A 19,800-nucleotide genomic window follows, 5' to 3' on the forward strand; every position below is an offset into this window, starting at 1 on the left:
ACGACTCAGCAGGGCACCTGGGAAACTGACCTAAGACCCCTTCCTCCACACTCTCAGCCCCTGGTAAGGATCATCACCGCGAGAGTCGGGGTGCCACTTTTTCCGAAGTGAAGCACAGAGACTTGGGTTTGGGGGAGGAAAACATCATTAAGCTACTTGTTATCTTTTGACAGCTATAGTCATTTGTGCTTCGTGAGCAAAAAACGTTGATGCACGATCAACAAATATATGTATATTTTCCTGAGAAATGTGACATCTTACCGAAATGGAGAGTCTTTTCTCCTGGTCTCTTTGAAAACACCCATGCTTGGCTTCTTGGAATGGGAGGCTCCGAAATCATAGTCCTCAGACTCTTCCCCGCTGTCTCCAGCCTTGAACACAGTCGGACCCCAGCGCCTCCTGGCACCTTTGTGGCCCAGAGTGCCGTTGGGCTTCTGTGATGGGAAAGGAGGCATCTTTCATCAGGTGCTGAAGGTCGTCAGGTGAGGTTATTCCATGTGGGACTCAGAGGCCCCATCCTCACAGAGCTTTCCAGACAGTTAGGGAGATAGCGTATATACAGATGTAAAAGTCTTAACGAAAATAGACACAATGCATGCTAAGAACATGAGGGGACCTGGGAGAGAGGAGAGCTCTCTGTGAACTTGGGTTGGGAGAGACTGGGATGCCTAGGATCGGAAGTGACTCATCATTGATGTGTAGTTTGGAAAATGGCCACATGTGGCTGTGTCTCTTTGGGCAATGACTTGACTTCTCAGAGTTTTCAAAGGCAACTTTTAGTCTCTTTCCCCCTTAAATACGGACATAAACAGTACTCAGCTCACTTAGTGTTTTCGGATTTGACAGTAAAGTATATCAAAAGTTTTTAGGATAGTACATAATCATTACTAAAGGATAGGTATTATTATTTTTGTTATTGTTATTCTAGAATTTGGAAGAGTAAATGCATAAAGTATGCTTTTTTTTTTTTTTGGTCTTTTTGCCTTTTCTAGGGCCACTCCTGTGGCATTTGGAGGTTCCCAGGCTAGGGGTCCAATTGGAGCCATAGCCGCTGGCCTACACCACAGCCACAGCAACACAGGATCCGAGCCAGCGTCTGCGACCTACACCACAGTTCACAGCAACGCCGGATCCTTAACCCACTGAGCAAGGCCAGGGATTGAACCTGCAACCTCATGGTTCCTAGTCGGATTCGTTAACCACTGCGCCACGATGGGAACTCAAAGCATGCTTTTTGATAGGATGCGTTAGCGTGTGTTCCGGGAAGAAAGGGTAGACTCCAGCAGTTGTTCTGTGCTGGATGGCGGGCAGGGTTGTAAAGACAGAAGGCGCTTGAAGGGTCGTCGCTGTCTCCCTGAGGCCTCCCAGCTGTCCTGTGGGCAGGGGGAAGCACTGGATGTTTTTGGGCTAAAAAAGTGATGTGATAAAGCAGCCTTCGAGAAAGGTCAGGCCCTTCAGATCGGAGGCCTTTGCAGTGACAGTGGCATGGGGCGGCAGGGACGACAGATTCACAGTGGCTGGAATGCTCAGGAAAGAACACGTTTGCTGTTATAGGGAATAAGGGTCCAGACTCCGTGTCCGTCTGGAGAGGGTGGCAGACACTGCTGCTCGCCCACTCGAGGGCCACCCTCCCCCGCTTCCTTCAAGATTTTGTTCACGGCAGCCACGTGCCCCTTAAACTGTCTGAGATGCCAGCCTCCCTGCAGCTCTTTGGAGCCATGGGACTGTGGAGCCAATGAGTTGCTTATTCTTATTCTTATTCTTTTAACCCACTGTGCTGGGCTGGGGATTGAACCTGCACCTCAGCAGTTAGATGCTTAACCCCCTGCACCACAGCCAGAGGCCCCCCCCACCTTTTCTGAGCCAGTGCATTTTAAGGGTAAGTTGATGAGGAAGGCTTCCAGAAGAACCATTTTTCGAGTCTGCCGGCTGTACCGGTGTCTTTCCCTCTCCCCGCTTCTGGGAGGCAGATGCAACCCCAAAGGAGCAGCAGCCGCCTTGTGGCCACAGCACCGAGAGGGCCCCGGGCTGAGGGGGTGGGACAGGAAGGCAGAGGAGGCTGGTTCCTTTCACAAGCCCCACCAGCCCTGGCTCGGCCACCGTCCGCCTTCTTGCTCTCAGAGAAATGCAGCCCCTCATGGTTTAAGCCATGGGGTCAGGTGTCTGTCATAAGTCACTGCATGTAATCCTGCTGGACACAGAGAAGGAAAGACAGGCATGACCTTAAAAATGTGACCTTATTGTTTCAGAATGGTGGCTCCACTCACAGAAACAAGGAAGGAGGAAGACGACCTGGGGTGGCCGGACAATGAGGTGGATTTATTCACATTTACATGGGCTGGGGCGTGCAAACTGAAAAATCCAATAGGCAATTGAAAATTAGGGAATTTGGGGAGTTCCCATCATGGCTCAGCAGTTAAGGAACCTGACTAGCATCCATGAGGATACAGATTCAATCCCTGGCCTCGCTCAGTAGGTTAAGGATCCAGCGTTGCTGTGGCTGTGGTGTAGGCCAGTGGCTACAGCTCTGATTGGATCCCTAGCCTGGAAACCTCCATATGCTGTGGGGGCAGCCCTTAAAAAAAAAAAAAAAGATGAAAATTTGGGAATTTGGAAGCAAATTCAGGAAATACAGCAGTGTTTGAAGTAAAAAGATGCTTCAAAAATGGATATGCCATTGAAGCTGCTGTTGCCATAGTGATGGATGATGAACAAAAAACCATATTTGCCAACTTCTGTTATACTGTTATTACTCTGTCAGAGAAAATGAGCTCCAGACTAAAGAGAATAAAAACATCTAAAGGCCCAGAGGAGCAGAGTTTATCAAAGCTTACACTTGGCTGAGTTTGAGACTCTTAGTTCAGGTGAATTGTATGTTGGGTCACTGGACAATGCCGGTAACATCAGGTGGTCTCACGTTTGAGAAGATCGGAGAGGGGCAAAAGTAAATAATTTTCATAAAGCAGAAGGTGGATTTTGCAGACTCCACATTAATAACAGGATGAGGGCAAAGAGACATTATGACAGGGAAAGTTTTTGAGCACTAAGGAAAAACAGGCCACCGTTTTTCAAAAAAACAGATAATAGGAGTTCCCTTTGTGGCTCAGCAGTTAACGAACCCGACTAGGATCCATGAGCACACAGGTTCCGTCCCTGGCCTCGCTCAGTGGATTAAGACTCCAGAGTTGCTGCGAGCTGTGATGTAGGTCGCAGATGCAGCTCGGATCCCGCGTTGCTGTGGCTGTGGCTATGGCTGTGGCCAGGAGCTGTAGCTCCAATTGGACCCCTAGCCTGGGAACCTCCACAGGCCACAGGTGTGTCCCTAAAAAAGCAAAAAACAAAAGACAAAAACCAAAAAGCAGATATTAAATGCATGTATCCACATACACATCAGCCAAGGAGGAGACAGGCTCTTTTGTGCCACCAAAGAAACAACAAAAGGACAACGGAGGAGCATCAGCACTGTCATGAGCTGAAGGTACCCCAACTCCAGTGCGATGGCATTCGGAGATGGGCCTCTGGGAGGGAACTGGGGGTTGGACGAGGTCATGAGGGTGAGGCCCTCGTGGTGAGATTGGTGCCCTTATAAGAAGAAGCCCCAGAGAGCTGACTTCTCTCTCCACTGTGTGAAGACAAAGCAACAACGTGCCATCTACCAACCAGCAAGAGGGCCTCACCATGACTCAAGTTGGCTGGCGCCTTGATCTTGGACGTCCCAGCCTCCAGAGCGGTGAAAAAGTAAATGTTTGCTGTTTAAGTCACCCCGTCTATGGTATTTTGTATGGCAGCTTGAGCAAACTAAGACAAGTGCCTGGTTCCATGATCTGTCCAAAGTACTGATGAATGGATTAGGGTCAATCTCGAAGGTTCTAGGAATGGCTTGCCCCAGGGCTCCCTGCTATTCTGTGTATCAGGAAGGTACAGCATACAAAGCAAACAACCAAACCATGTCCATCACTGGCGACAAGCTGCAGAATGGTTAAACTCAGAAGACAAAAATAAGGGTTCAAAAATACTTATGAGAAAACTGAGAAGTTAAAAGTTAGGTCTTTGACTTTTCAATACCTTCGTGATTAAAATCACAATGAGAGGTGTAGAATCTGCGATCGGGCATGTGTGAAAAATAGACTTAGGAATTTGGGTTAACAGAATGCTCAATCCCATCTCTGGTACTTATCAGCTCCCTACAAATTCCAGGCTTTTGGGTACCTTAACTTAGGGACTGTACACAGGGGGCTTAGTAGCTACACTTAGTAGCTACACAGTAATGTTAACTTTCCTTTCCTCTCAGTTTGAGTCAACATTTTATGTACCTTCCAAGAAAAAAAAAAAAAAAACAAAAAAACAGGCAATCCTCGACGGTATGCATGAACACAGGGTTCTGAAGGCTGGAGGTGATTGACCCGGTTCTGTTTTCCCACCTACAGTCTGTCTCTGATTCTGGCAGGGGACCCAAAGGCTCCTTCACACACAGGAGCCAGGGGCCACTCAGTCATCAGGGAGTGGCATCCTGGTGGAGCATGTGAGGGCAGATGATGTCAAGGTGATTTGCAGGTGTCTGCAAGGCTGCCTTTCTAGAAGAGTGATTCACTCTTGTTAAAAGACATAGAAACCAGATTTTAGCTCAGTATAAGGAGGAACTTTCTAGTAGCCAGGACTGGCCCAAAAATAATGTGGATTCCTCAGGACCCTGGAGCTGCTTCCAAAATGGTGTGGCAATGATTCATTCCTTCTTTCAACAGGTATTGGTTGAGAGCTGACCATGTGCCAGACACCACTCTGGGTTCTGGGTCTGTAGTGATAAACAAAACAGACAAACAGCTCTGAGCTCATGGAGCTTACATTCTAGTGGGAAGAGCCAGATGATAAGCAGCACATAAGAAACAAGTAACTAATGGTATTTGAGGATGAGAGCAGTGCTCCCGGGGGCAGGGCTCCATCGTATAAAGATGACAGGGCTGGATAAGGAATTAGATCCAGTCGTTAAGCTCTCTTTCAGTCCTAAACTGCCCGTAATGTGGACACATGTGGGAAAATACACCCTGAGGAGCAGCTAAAATTTGGCACCTGCTGAGCTCCCTGAACTGATGAAAAAAGTGGGAAGAGGAAGTTTTATACTGTGTCTGACACGTTAAAAACCCATTCTCGGAGTTGCCATTGTGGCTTCTCAGAATGGAATCAGACTAGCATCCATGAGGACGCAGGTTTGACCCCGGCCTCGCTCAGTGGGTTAAGGATCCCAAGTTGCTGTGAGCTGTGGTGTAGGTCGAAGACACGGCTCAGATCTGGCATTGCTATGGCTGTGATATAGGCCAGCAGGTGCAGCTCTGATTTGACCCCTAGCCGGGGAACCTCCATATGCCATGGGCCCAGCCCTGAAAGGACAAAACAAAACCATTCTGGGAAGTTCCCGTTTTGGGACTCAGTGGTAATGAGCCCCACTAGTATCCATGAGGACGTGGGCTCAATCCCTGGCCTCTCTCAATAGGTTGAGGGCCTGGCATTGCTGTGAGCTGCAGTGTAGGTCACAAATGTGGCTCAAATTCCGAGTTGCTGTGCCTGTGGTATAAGCTGGCAGCTGTAGCTCTGATTCAACCCCTAGCCTGGGAACTTCCATATGCCTCAGGTAGAACTCAGAACCGAACCCATTCTGTTCTTGCTCATTAGCACTTCAGGAATAAAATTACTTAAATCCTTAAGATTTAGGATCTGCTTTCTGGAGTCCCAGATGCTTGTCAATTCTTGCTTTGAGCTCTTTTGCACCTAACAGTTAAAGTCTGCAGCATGTACACTTTATTACGCTCATTCTGATGGCTTTTTAATCAATCATATTAAAATTTGAAGTCATCTCATGCCAAGCTCCTGCCAGAGGAAGCAGGGGCTTGACTGCAGAATCATAGCTTTCCCAACAGTTTTAGAAATGCCTAGAGACAAAATGCTATGGGAACCAAAGCATCACATCAGACGTGTCATCACGGGCTACTTACGATTGGCATGTTTTTGACGATACGTGGAAATAGCGTTTGGGGCTGTTTCTGTTGACTCTGCTGCTTTGGGGCTTGCTGGCCACTCGTGTCCTGCGGCGGCTGGATGGACTGCAGTGGCTGGTGGCTGTTTCTCGGCTGGGGCTGTCCGGCCGTCTGATCATTTATGTCTGGCAGAAGCTTAGGTTCGAGGTCACCTACAGATGGCTTTGATTCTAGTGGTTGCACCTGCTTATTTAAAGGCTGTTTCGATTCCAGATGATGCGAGGAGGGGCCTAAGACTTGACCAACTTGAAAATATGGGTGTTTCAGTGCCTATGGAAGCATGGAAATAAATGGAAAACAGTTTCACCTAAATTTACTGCACATAAACTCCTGTCCAGTGCTGTTCTAGGCATCTATCCCTATCTTCGTCAGCTTCAGAGATTTAGAAAGCATCCAGTTTTCCCCTTAGGTGATGACTTTAAAAAGATAACCAGGAAAAAATGAGAGATAAATTTCATTTAAAAAAATTAAAAGTACACGTTAGTACAAAGACTGTAAAACTCACTTGTAATTTCAACATCTAGTCAAAGCAACTGTACTTTTTTTTATTGTTTTTGTTGTTGTTGTTGTTGTTGTTTGTCTTTTTGCCATTTCTTGGGCCGCTCCTGCGGCATATGGAGGTCCCAGGCTAGGGGTCCAATCGGAGCTGTATCCACCAGCCTACACCACAGCTCACGGCAACGCTGGATCCTTAACCCACTGAGCAAGGCCAGGGATCGAACTGACAACCTCATGGTTCCTAGTCGAATTCATTAACCACTGCACCACAACGGGAACTCCGAAAGCAACTGTTCTTTAAAAGACGGTATGAAAACAAAATCTAGTTTATAAGCATTGGCTGAATTTGATGTGATTAATTCTAACTAAGATGCTAGATACTGATAATGCTTTAGAGTCCATAAAGGCATTAAGAAATGAGTTAAGAAAGCCTTCTACATAGTTCGCTTTATTTTTTTGACCACGCCTGTGGCATGTGGACGTTCCTGGGCCAGGGATCAAACCCACATTACAGCAGTGATCCAAGCCTGCTGCAGGGACAACACAAGATCCTTAACCTGCTGCACCACAAGAGAACTCCATACATGGTTTATTTTAGATGAAAAAATTCAGGGTTAGTCTATGCTGTAAGAAGAACTATAATCTAATTGCAATAAGGATAGCCTGGGAGTTTCCACTGTGGCACAGCAGAAACGAATCCAGCTAGTATCCATGAGGACTCGGGTTTGATCCCTGACCTCACTCAGTGGGTTGGGGATCTGGCATTGCCGTGAGCTGTAGTATAGGCTGAAGATGTGGCTCGCATCCCGAGTGGCTGTGGCTGTGGTGTAGGCCCGCGGCTGTAAAGCTCTGATTCGACCCGCAGCCTGGGAACGTCCATACGCCATGGGTGCGGCCCTAAAAAGCAAATAAATAAATAAAAATAACATGACTATAAGTACATATCTACTAGCAGTAAGAAAAAAAATTCTAAGAAAGGAGATTACAAACACGTATGTGGTGAAGCTTATTTTAACAGTATACCAACAAGGAGAAGACACTTCTGGGAAGAAAATGTAAAAAGCCTGTTAAAAATGGTCGTTGTGGAGTTCCCGTCGTGGCGCAGTGGGTAACGAATCCGACTAGGAACCATGAGGTTGCGGGTTCAGTCCCTGCCCTTGCTCAGTGGGTTAACGATCCGGCGTTGCGTGAGCTGTGGTGTAGGTTGCAGACGCGGCTCGGATCCTCGTTGCTGTGGCTCTGGTGTAGGCGGTGGCTACAGCTCCGATTCAACCCTAGCCTGGGAATCTCCATATGCCGCGGGAGCGGCCCAAGAAATAGCAACAACAACAAAAAAAGACAAAAAAAAAAAAAAAAAAAAAAAAAAAAAAAAAAAAAAAAATGGTCGTTGTGAGTGTAAACTAGACCAGTCTGCAGGTCGCTGCTGTGGCAAGGGAGCGGGGGCAGCAGAGCTGAGGACAGTCTGGGTGACACAGTCTAGAGCAGTGGTTCTCAAATGGGGAAGATTTGGCCCCTTAGGAGGCATTTCTTATTGTCACAGTTCGGGAGGTGCTACTGGCGTCTGGGCACACTGCCAGGAATGCCGCTAAATATCCTACAGTGAACAGGACAGCCCCCCACCGCACAGAATTGTCTGGTCAAAAATGTCATTAGAACCAAGATTGACAAGCATCGATCTGGAGAGTGTCTGAGGCTTTCTCTGTGGATACAGACCCCGTATCAGGATCACAGGTCTGGACAAAGGATAGAGTTGCCAGGTCTGCTGGGGGGTGTGTGTGTGTGGGTGTGTGTGTGCATTGTGGGGGTGGGGGCTGCTCCTTAAGATAACCTAACCTCGGCCTGTTCCCCTGCACCCCCTGCCCTAAGCCGGTACCCACCCCCCCATGGGAGCTCAGCTCTGACCTCTTCTTGGGTGAGTACGGGCAGATTTTAGGGGGACAGAGGTGGCTCTGCACAGGGTCCCTGCTCCCTGAAATGTAACTTCTCCCTCACGACGTCTCCCTGCTTCCACTAGAAAGCAGAGTAAAGACATGGTGAACGAGACAGAGGAGGGCAGGGAGGTATATTTCAGCAGAGGGGGGAAAAGAGTTTATTCTAAGTTTCCCCGTAGAAATTTCGTTGTGTCCCCGACCTCAGCTGATGTCTGTGTGAATGACGTGGACATCGCGAAGTGGAACTCAGCACGTGTAGGCAATTTGAACACATCAGTACCTGAAGCACAGAAGCCACTCAGATTCTGAGTGAAGTAGGTCCTGTTAATTAGTGAGTCAATATTCCTAAGTCAATAATGCACCTCTGGGAGCTAGAACCTATAGGAATATGTTTCATAATTTCCAGGTTTCATCTGTAACTTTTACCCTTTAAGATGCTAGCTACCTATCATCCTTCAAGGAGAGAATCTTTTAATAATAATAATGACTTTATCCTATTTGTTACGGGAAAACTGATTTTATAGAATAAAGAATATATTCTTTATATATATATAAAGTTCTCAAGAAGAAATTAAAATAATCTCTAAAGCCAACACCAAGAGAAAACTAGTGCTCATATTTTGATGTTTTTCTTTTCAGTATTTCTCTCTAGTCTTTCATATAACATATATACTTTAATAAAAGCATACTCTATGTACAATATTATAGCCTACTTTTAAACTTAACATTTGAGTTTGAGAATCCTCTGCAATGATTGTTTTTTCGAAAATTTTCATTTTTAATGGTGGCAAAATAGTCTCTATTAAAGATATATATGCTTTATCTTTTTTTTTTTTTTGACATTTCTTGGGCCACTCTCACAGCATTTGGAGGTTCCCAGGCTAGGGGTCTAATAAGAGCTGTAGCCCCCGGCCTACACCACAGCTACAGCAACGCTGGATCTGAGCTGCGTCTGTGACCTACACCACAGCAATGCTGGATCCTTAACCCACTGAGCAAGGCCAGGGATCAAACCCACAACCTCGTGGTTCCTAGTCAGATTCGTTAACCACTGAGCCACGACGGGAACTCCAAGATATACATACTTTAAATGATCACGTAAACATTTAGGTTTATCCTTCCAATGCACAGCTTTTAATTAGCTTTGAATATCTTTGGGCATAAATCTTTATTCAACTTTCTAATTTTTTTCGAAGTTTCTGTATATACATTGTAAAATTGCTTTCCATTACTAAGCGTTTAAAACCATTTTTATTTTTTGGCTAATTTGATGGATAAAAAATAGTATTTCATTTTTATTTTCATTTTATGATAGTGAGCAAGGGTTAAGCATTTTAAAAATATTTTGGTAATTTTTCTTTCTTTCTCCGTGATTTTTTTTCATGGCTCCTGCCCACTTTTTTAGGTAAGATTTAAAGACGTCTATTATAGTTTCACTACAAAAGTAGTAAGTGTGTAGAAACATTAGAAAACAGACACGTGAAGTTCCCGTCGTGGCGCAGCAGAAACAAATCCGACTAGGAAGCTTGAGGACACAGGTTCGATCCCTGCCCTCGCTCAGTGGGTTAAGGATCTGGCGTTGCCGTGAGCTGTGGTGTAGGATGCAGACGAGGCTTGGATCTGGCGTTGCTGTGGCTGTGGTGTAGGCTGGCAGCTGTAGCTCCGATTAGACCCCTAGCCTGGGAACCTCCATAAGCTGCAGGTGCGGCCCTAAAAAGCAAAAAATGAAAAACAAAAAGAAAAAAGAAAGAAAGAAAAACAGACTAAGTAATTGGAGGATGGTGGTAGGGGTGGACAGCTTGGCCTATCAAACAGTAAAATAATCTATAAAGCACGCCAGTTACAACAGTGAAAGTACTGGCTTAAAACTGACACATAGCTCGGAGTTGCAGAAGCTGTCTGTCAGTGTAAGGTAAACATCGCATCACAAAAGGGGGAACCCGGCGGTCCGGGGAGTGTTAGTGGGATAATTCCTTACCTCGGAAGAGAAAAAGTAAATTTAGCTTCTTCTCACCATAAATCACAGGCGGTTTAAAAAGTGAGGGAGAGGGAACTAAACTATTAAGAACAAAAGTACAGGTAAATATTTGATCTCAAAGTAAGATAAGATGGGAAGAAAACAAACAGAAGAACCGCGAAGGGAGAACTCACGAGATCTGACCTCATAAAAATAAAGTTTTAGGTTTTTTTTCTTTCTGAGTAAGGCCAGGGATTGAACCGAATCCTCATGGATTCTAGTCAGAGTCGTTTCCGCTGCGCCACGAAGGGAACTTCCGATTATATATTCTTTTTCAAATCTGTCCTGGCTGTCTTTTTCCTATTTGTTCTTCCAGCTGAGCTTTAGAAAATATTTTCTCAAGTTAAATTTTTAAAAAGCCAAATTAAAAAAAAAAAAACCCAGCCAAATAATTATTTGGTTTCAACTGAATTGATATTTAAGTATTTACTTTTAATTTATATTTAAATAACAATAATACCATAAAGCATATTAGAACTTTTAAATTTTTTTATTTTTCGTTTTTTAAAGTTTTATTGATTTATTATCTTTTATTGACTTTTTAATTTAAGCCCTTTGCAGACAAAACCATGGTGCTTTAAAGACCATGAGACTTGTGGTGTTTCCATTGTGACTCAGTGGGTTAAGAACCTGACTAGGATCCATGAGGATACGGGATCGATCCTTGGCCTTGATCAGTGGGTGAAGGATCCGGGGTTGCCGTGAGCTGTGGTGTAGGTCCCAGATGCAGCTCGGATCCAGCACTGCTGTGCCTGTGGTGTAAGTCTGTAGGGGCAGCTCTGATTTGATCCCCTAGCCTGGGAACTTCAGATGCCATAGGTGCAGAGGTAAAAAGAAAAAACTACTAAACCTAAGATGTGTCTGTTGGTGTTTAAAGTGGCACATGCTGCCCTCTTGTGGGAGCTGGGGGAAGAACACAGCTCCAGGCCTGCGGAGGGTTGAGACCAGGGTGGCCCAGGGAAGAATCCTCTAAACCTTAGGAGAGCATCAGAAGGTCTACTAAGCTGTATAACTGAAGAAATGCCCTTTTACTTCCCATGTCAAGCTTCTTCCTAATTGCCTTGTCACATGCCTGAATTTTTCTTATTGGAGATTAATTCCTTTCAGCTTCAACTTGCATAGGGCCCCTTATTTGAACCACAAAACAGAGGAAACCACTGGCGTGACTATTTTTGCAATTCTCCCAAGAATCTTATATGCCTAGAAGTTAATCCATTACATCCCCTGGATGCCTTAAGCTTTAGGGCTGAATTCTCTTGGCAAAACTGGTTGAAAATATATTTGTCTTTATAAGGGAAAATGTCAGAGTTCCCGTTGTGGCGCAGTGGTTAACGAATCCGACTAGGAACCATGACGTTGTGGGTTCGGTCCCTGGCCTTGCTCGGTGGGTTAGGGATCCGGCGTTACCTTGAGCTGTGGTGTGGGTTGCAGACGCTGCTCGGATCCCGCGTGGTTGTGGTTGTGGTGTAGGCAGGTGGCTACAGCTCCGATTCGACCCCTAGCCTGGGAACCTCCATATGCCACGGGAGCGGCCCAAGAAATGGCAAAAAGACAAAAAATAAAATAAAATAAAATAAAAAAATAAAGGAAAATGTCCCTGACATTATAAAAACCTCAAATTAAAAAACCAACAAATCCCCCCAGGGACACGTGTCTTACCTGGCTGGCTGTTGGTCGTTTCTTTGGATCCCAACTCAACATTTCAGTCATAAGCTGAATAGCTTCGTTACTGGCATTGGGAATAAGAGTTTTTAAGTTTATGGGCGCACACTGGGGAAAGCGGAAATTCATAGAGGATGCCAGCTGGTACCCTTCTGGCCAGTCGCTCTGTTTAAGGAATATATAAGGGTGGGGAGCAAAAAGAAAATGGTTTTTAGTGATCGATTTGAAACTAATAATATGAAAATCACTTGTGTGTGAAAATTTTAATGTTGACTCACATAAATAAATGGGAGAGGGAAATAGCAGCCCACGTATACAGGTTAGTGTTACAAACAATATAAAAAGAACATTGCATTGAGAGTTAGGGGGGAAATTGAGAAAGCACTTTTATAAATTCAAAATGTTAAACTCTTATCTGCCACAATGATCGTTTTAGGTGATGGTTTTAGGTGACTTTGAACAAATAAGGACAAGCAATTCACAAAGAGACTGATTATTACAGAGATTCTCACTATATGTCATATTTTGCATCCAATGTCAAAAACTGCACAGAGCTGCGAAACGACAGTGATGGTAATGCTTTAGTAGCTGCGTTTACTTGTCCACTGTTACCTATAAGGCACGTACTGATGTCATTCAAATGTAAGTATAAATACTTATTAAATAAGTACAGCTCAGAAAGTGAAGTCCAGCTGAGTGCAATAGTTCATGGAAAAGTACTCAGGTCATAAAATTAAATATCCATGGCAGGGGTATATAAAAGGAAACAAGAAAAGATGGAGAGAAAATACAGCCCAGGACTCCTGGCATTGAGCTGATCCCAGTGGACATTCATTGAGCCAAGAGGAAAGAGGCTAAGCAGTGAAGGCTCTGTAGTCATCAGCTGGTCGTCAGCTCGAAGTTAAAAAAATATATACACACGCACTAAATGTGGAGACTTCCCCCTAAGTCCTTAAAGAAAGGCAAGCACCGTTTTCCTGTAATCTGGTGGGATTCTGGCTTTTGCGATCCTCATCTCATCCCAGTTAAAAAAAAATAATACTGATGATAAGAAAATGAACCCCTAAAACATAAGCCTATTTGAAAATGAAACTATCAGCTGGCCAGCCAAAAGGTACAACAACTGAAGGACAGGAGTACTTACTTTTTTGGGCGTCCCTAAAACTTGGCAAATCTTAAAGATTTCATCGACCTCGCTGGTCCCGGGGAAAAGAGGTCTTAGCGTATACAGTTCAGCCATTATACTCCCAACAGCCCACACATCGATGGGAGAGCTGTAAACTGAAGATCTTAATAAAACTTCAGGAGCACGATACCTACAAAGAGAGCCAACAAGACAGGCTGTTTTGACTGTGGTTTCAAAGACGGAGTGGCAGCAGGATCTCATCTGTTGGGTCCTGCATTTCAATAGAAGAAATGCCTTCTGTCTATGAGGCTTCTGCCCCATGTGCTGGGTTTCTATGGGACAGAACACATTTTTTTCTGACCACAAACATATTTTATTTTTCCAGACCGCAAAACAACACAAGCAGAGCTGGAGACAAATATGAATGAAATGTCTAAGTGGCCCAAGATAGGAACTCGACCAAGTAAATGTAGAAATAATGCTATATAATATATTAAGAAAAGGGAGGAAGCAGATCTGGTTTGTTTATTTATTTATTTATTTATTTATTTATTTAATTTTTGCCTTTTAGGGCCACAGGTGGGGCGTATGGAGATTCCCAGGCGAGGGGTGGAATGAGAGCTGCAGCTGCCGGCCCACACCACAGCCACAGCAACGCGGTTTCAGAGCCGCATCTGCGACCTACACCACAGCTCATGGCGAAGCCAGATCCCTGACCCACTGAGTGAGGCCAGGAATCAAACCTGCATCCTCATGGATACTAGTCAGATTTGTTTCTGCTGCACCACAACAGGAACTCCTGAAGCAGATCTATTTTAAATGCGAACAGTTCCTGATATATTCATATGAAGGACAGAAAACAAAAGATTAACAAAGATTGTCCGTGAGGAGAGGGCTTTTTTCCTTATCAGTCTGAAAGTGCTGATTCCTCAGCTGACTCAGTTCCCTTAATGGATAATATATATATTACTATATACATATTTATATATTTTACATAAATAGATATATATCTATTTATATTATATATATATTTATTTATTTTTTGCTTCCCAGGGCCATGCCTTCGAGACACATGGAAGTTCCCAGGCTGGGGGTCGAATCGGAACTACAGCTGCCTAGCCTATGCCACAGCCACAGCAATGCAGAATCTGAACCACATCTGTGACCTACGCCACAGCTCACGGCAACACCAGGTCCCCAACCCACTGAGCGAGGCCAGGGATCGAACCCACAACCCCATGGTTCCTAGTCGGATTCATTTCCGCTGCGCCACGGCGGGAACTCCTGGATAATATTTTTAACTGAGAAAAATACTCTGTTTATATGGCAAAGGTCGCTGGTAGAGGATAATCTCGATTCCTTTTTGTTTTTTTTCACGTTGAAATGTGTAAATGTTTCAGCCTAAATGCTTTGCAGTCTTGTCCACTGGCTTCCATTCAGAGTATCTTTCTTTGACAGCTTGGAGCTCTAATTCACTTAATATACAACACATCCATTGAAAAGCATGCAAGTCAGTGGCTTTAGGTATGTTCACCTTTGTGCATCTATCATCACAATCCACTTTAGAGCGTTTTCGTCACCCCCAAAAGAAACAGCACCTTTGTCCAATGTCCCCCCGCCCCCAGCATATCTAATCCACTCTCTACCGATTTGCCTGTTCTGTCCCTTCCCATCAACGGAACCACACACTGGTCCTTCGTGACTGGCTTCTTTCACTGAACAGGTTTTCCAGGTTCACCCACGTTGGACCACGTGTCAGTACTTCATTCTTTTTATCGCTGAATACTACTCCACCGTATGGCACTGCCACATTTTGTTCACCCACCAGCAGGCGATGGACATCTGGCTTGTTTCCACTTTCGGGCTGTTATAAGCCATGTGAATTCTGATGTACACGTTTTTGTGCAGACATACGTTTTCATGTCTCTCGGGTAAATACTTGGGTATGGCATTGGCTGGAGCACACGGTAACGATAGAGTTAACCCCTGAGGAACTGCCAGGCTCTTTTGCACCATTTCACACCTCCACCAGCCGAGTATGAGAGTTCCAATTCCCCCATGTCCTTGCCAATATTTGTTACTATGTTTTGATTTTTTTTTTTTTTAATGGCCACATCAGTGGCATATGGAATTCCAGGGCTAGGAATTGAAGCTGAGCCACAGCTGCGACCTCTGCCAGCTGTGGCAATACCAGATCCTGTAACCCACTCGTCAGGCCAGGGATCGAACCCACACCTCCATAGTGACCTGAGCTGCGGCAGTAGAATTCTCAACCCACTGCACCATAGCGGGAACTCCTATGTTTTAATATCTTTTTATGAGACAAAAAAATTGTTTTTTATCTTTTACTAAAGTTATGTATTGAAAACAAATATTCCTAATTTCTTTCCATTTCATTATAGAATCTAAATTTACCCAGTTGAAAATTGAAGATCCTTCAAAAGATTTTTCCAGGCAAGAATAGATTTTTTTCCAACTCTAATTATACCTTAAAAAAATAAAATGAGTACACTGTGAACTGTTATCATTTAATTTGTTCAGTTTCTCCTTTGCTTTTGTAGGGATAAACATCATTATCTTCCTATTTGCAAACTTCACTTTCAATAGTTGCAGTTGGCTGTAAACCACACAAGCCTTGGGTTTTTGGCGCTCCACTTATCAAAAATTCTGACTGAAGATTTCCAAGTGATTAGGAAAGAAAACGCAGAGTTCCCGTCGTGGCTCAGTGGAAACGAATCTAACTGGCATCCATAAGGACGCAGGTTTGATCCCTGGCCTCACTCAGTGGGTTAAAGATCTGGCGTTGCCATGTGCTGTGGTGTAGGTCGCAGATGCAACTCAGATCTGGCATTGCGGTGGCATAGGCCAACAGATGCAGCTCTGATTGGACCCCTAGCGTGGGAAGTTCCATATGCTGAGGGAGTGGCCCTAAAAAAAAGAAAAAAGACAAAAAAAAATGCAACCAAAATATGAACAGATTGTTTACAAAAAGCTAGATATCCCTGTACACCATTTAAATTGGTTTACAAAGTAATTCTTCAAAGGCTCAAACAATTCTAAGATTCAAATGACAGCAAAGAGAGAAAGCACATACAGCCACACTGCAGTATTTTCTGTAGTCAGCATCAGTGTCACCACAAAAATTTTGTAGTTCAGTTACCCTCTGTATATGCGTTTGTGTAATTTGTAAATTCTGACGGCGAACTTGTTCTTTCATTTGGGAGAATGCTGCTTAAGAATTTACCTGCTTGCTTGGATGCAGTTACAAAATAGATAGGCATCTTAACCAATGCAAATACATTTCTGCTTTCTAGGTTTCTTAATTTAGTAAGAGTACTATTTTTATGATGCTAGGCTTCACTAAAATTTACATTAATAGTATCCCTGCAAAAATAATTTTTTTTTCTGATGAGGGCTTTTATTTTTATTTATTTATTTATTTATTTATTTTTTGTCTTTTTGCCATTTCTTGGGCTGCTCCCACAGCATATGGAGGTTCCCAGGCTAGGGGTCCAATCGGAGCTGTAGCCACCAGCTTACGCCAGAGCCACAGCAACGCAGGATCGTTAACCCACTGAGCAAGGCCAGGGATCGAACCTGCAACCTCATGGTTCCTAGTCAGATTTGTTAACCACTGCGCCACAACGGGAACTCCCCTGCAAAAATAATTTTATTTTCAATGCTAAAGTTTTTAAACTGAAATTAAATAGCATTCACAGTAATGTCAGACATTTCGCTTTTAAAGGATGAACTTTTTAAAAATTGAAGTATAGTTGATTTACAATGCTGTATTAGTTTCAGGTGTATAGCACAGTGATTCAGTTTTACATACATATGTATCTCTTTTTTTCAGATTCTTTTCCCTTGTAGGTTATAAAATATTGAGCATAGTGCTATACAGTAGATTCTTGTTGGTTATCTATTATATATATTGAAAGAATGAGCTTCTAAAACCTTCACTTTGGTTCTGTGAATTGTGATGGAAAAAAAGATCAAACCATTATTAGAAATAAGGTAACTGATTTTTCTCTTTGAAGCCAGTTTGGAGACATTCATTTAAAGTTGGCATTGTTAAACCGTGAATTTCCTCCTCTGCTAAAGAAGACTGAACAACACCTAAAACTAACATAATGTTAAACTAACATCAACTGTATTTCAATTAAAAAAGGAAGCCTACACCTTCACAGGCTATCACTTTACTTTTCATACCTGCACAAGAAAATCTGGTATTAAAAAAACGAGTGAAATAATTTAGAATATTCATTTCCTCTAATTGAAAAGCAATGTCTCATGATGTGAAATCTCCTTTCTAAAGCTGCATTTGCTAGCGACTGTCTTTGGCTCAGGTGTCTCAAAATAGCTATTAACTTTTGAGATAGGTGCTGATGCCGCTGTGGCAGGTTTGTGTGCTCTGGTTTTCATCAGGTCAGCGACTTATGGCCCCTGTGGTGGGTAGTGAATGCCAGCGAACATTTTATGTCAGTTCCTCAGCACCTTCTCTTAAGAAACAGAAAGATACTTAATTTTTCACTAAGTAGGCATTTTTGTTTTCCAGAGGTCATTTGTTTTTTTGTTGGGGCCACACTCGTGGCCTGTGGAATTTCCTGGGCCAGGGATCCAACCCACACCACAGCAGCAATCTGAGCTGCTATAGTGACAGTGCCAGATTCTTAACCCACTGCATCACAAGAGAACTCATTGTTGATAAAAGAATTCGTTGCAAATGTTTTTGTCTTTTTTTTTTTTTTGGCTTTTCTAGGGCCGCTCCTGCAGCATGTGGAGGTTCCCAGGCTAGGGGTCTAATAAGAGCTTTAGCCCCTGGCCTACACCACAGCTCACGGCAACACTGGATCTTTAACCCACTGAGCAAGGCCAGGGATCAAACCCGCAACCTCATGGTTCCTAGTCGGATTCATTAACCACTGAGCCACAACGGGAACTCTGCAAATTCTTTTAAACATTACCAAATGTATTCGTTTCCTAAGGCTGCTATAGCAAAGTGCCACAGGAGTTCCCATTGTGGCTCAGCAGAAACAAATCCAACTAGTATCCATGAGGACTCGGGTTCGATCCCTGACCTCAATCAGTGGGTCAGGGATCCCGTGTTGCCATGAGCTGTGGTGTAGGTCGCAGACATGGTTCAGGTCCTGCATTGCTGTGGCTGCGGTGTAGGCTGGCATCTGTAGCTCCGAATTGACCCCTAGCCGGCAGGTGCAGCCCTAAAAAGACAAAAACGAAAAAACAAAGTGCCACAAACTAGATGTTGAAATCGAAGGAACCCATTCTCTTAAAGTTCTGGGGCGTGGAAGTCTGAAAGCAGAGGGTGTCCTTCTCTGAAGGCTTGGGGCGGGGCGGGGGTGCGGCAGAGAATCTGTTCTGAGCCTTTCTCTCAGCTTCCCGCCTTTCGGACAATCCCGAGTGTTCCTGGGCTTGCGGGTGCACCAATTCCAGGCTCCTTCTCTCATGCGTATCTGTCCCTATTGCTTCTCTTCTCATAAGGACACTAGTCACACTGGACTGTGGCCCACCCTGGTGACCTCATCTTAACTTGATCACATCAGCGGAGGACCTATCTCCAAATCAGGGGCCGGGGCTAGAACTTCAACCTGTCTTTTTTGGGGGCACAATTCAACCCCTGACACCCAACAGCAAAAGAGTTGTAGATTTATACTATGTAATAATCACTAGAAAATGAAGATTCCAACAACTTTCCAGATGTGCTGCAAGTACACTGCTGAGTATTTCTTTTCCATACGTATTTCTTACAGACCTAACCTCTAACTTCTTAGGTTTCCCATGACCCTACCAACTGGCGTCTCTGAACTTATGGCAAAGGCCATTGCACAAGTGGCCAGGGAGCCGTGGGCCTGGCAGGGGAAACAGTATCAAATGCTGCTCCTGTCTACACCCGAGGGAAAGAACCAGCGGGCTGAGAACCCTACGGGTCTAAGCACATTTTGACACACAGTTTCCAAGATTCAAGTTAGCCGGGTGTTAAGGTGCACACTTGGCTCTGAGGTCTCTCATGTTACCAGTGAGACCAGGGAGGGAGCAGGAAGCAGGTGGTTAGACCTGTCCCAGCTCGTTTTAATGAAACTCTTGATAACAGGCATCAGCCGAGACTGTCCAGCGCAAACTGGGACAACTGTCACTCTTTCCAGGCTCTGTCCTCAGACCCCTTCTCTAAACCACACTCACTCCCCCAGTGACCTCATCCAACGCTGTGATTTTTGACATGAGGTCTCCAGCCCAGCCCTACCTGCTGAGCCCCAGGTCATAGATCCCACTGCCTACTGGGACTTCTCCCCATGGTTGTCTCAGAGCAGCCTCTCAACCCAACATGCAACTGCTCCCCCAAGAGCAGAGCTCCTCAGTGCATCTCTATCCTTCTGGCTGCTCAGGGGCAAAACCCTGAAGTCTTTAAAGACACCTTTATCTGAAACCCCACATCTGATTCACCAGGAAATTGAGTTTCTTCTACTTTAAAAACAAACCCAGGGAGCTCCTACTGTGATGCAGTGGATTAAGGATCTGGCG

The 19,800-nt window shown here is 44.5% G+C and overlaps 2 protein-coding genes across 8 annotated transcripts in view; one reads left to right on the top strand and one right to left on the bottom strand.

Moving 5' to 3' along the window:
* The window catches only part of LOC100517166 (transmembrane protein 14C), a 68,695-nt gene that overhangs the window by 38,579 nt on the left and 10,316 nt on the right, over nucleotides 1-19,800 (top strand). For 2 of the 3 annotated variants that reach the window (XM_021100171.1, XM_021100172.1), the window contains exon 6: nucleotides 2,250-2,313. In XM_021100171.1, the coding sequence (XP_020955830.1) occupies nucleotides 2,250-2,313 (64 nt within the window). Of the gene's footprint in view, nucleotides 1-2,249; nucleotides 2,314-3,394; nucleotides 3,605-19,800 lie in introns of those variants that run through there. The other variant, XM_021100170.1, reaches the window with a different exon arrangement.
* MAK (male germ cell associated kinase) overlaps nucleotides 1-19,800 on the bottom strand; it is a 56,285-nt gene that overhangs the window by 18,677 nt on the left and 17,808 nt on the right. For all 5 annotated transcript variants that reach the window (XM_005665566.3, XM_013977416.2, XM_013977417.2 and 2 more), the window contains 4 exons: nucleotides 13,282-13,453; nucleotides 12,135-12,302; nucleotides 5,988-6,299; nucleotides 262-434 (listed from right to left, as the gene is read on the bottom strand). In XM_005665566.3, coding sequence (XP_005665623.2) covers nucleotides 262-434; nucleotides 5,988-6,299; nucleotides 12,135-12,302; nucleotides 13,282-13,453 — 825 coding nt within the window. The remainder of the gene's footprint in view (nucleotides 1-261; nucleotides 435-5,987; nucleotides 6,300-12,134; nucleotides 12,303-13,281; nucleotides 13,454-19,800) is intronic.

Source organism: Sus scrofa, chromosome 7, assembly GCF_000003025.6.
Source record: "Sus scrofa isolate TJ Tabasco breed Duroc chromosome 7, Sscrofa11.1, whole genome shotgun sequence".
Lineage (NCBI taxonomy): Eukaryota > Metazoa > Chordata > Mammalia > Artiodactyla > Suidae > Sus > Sus scrofa.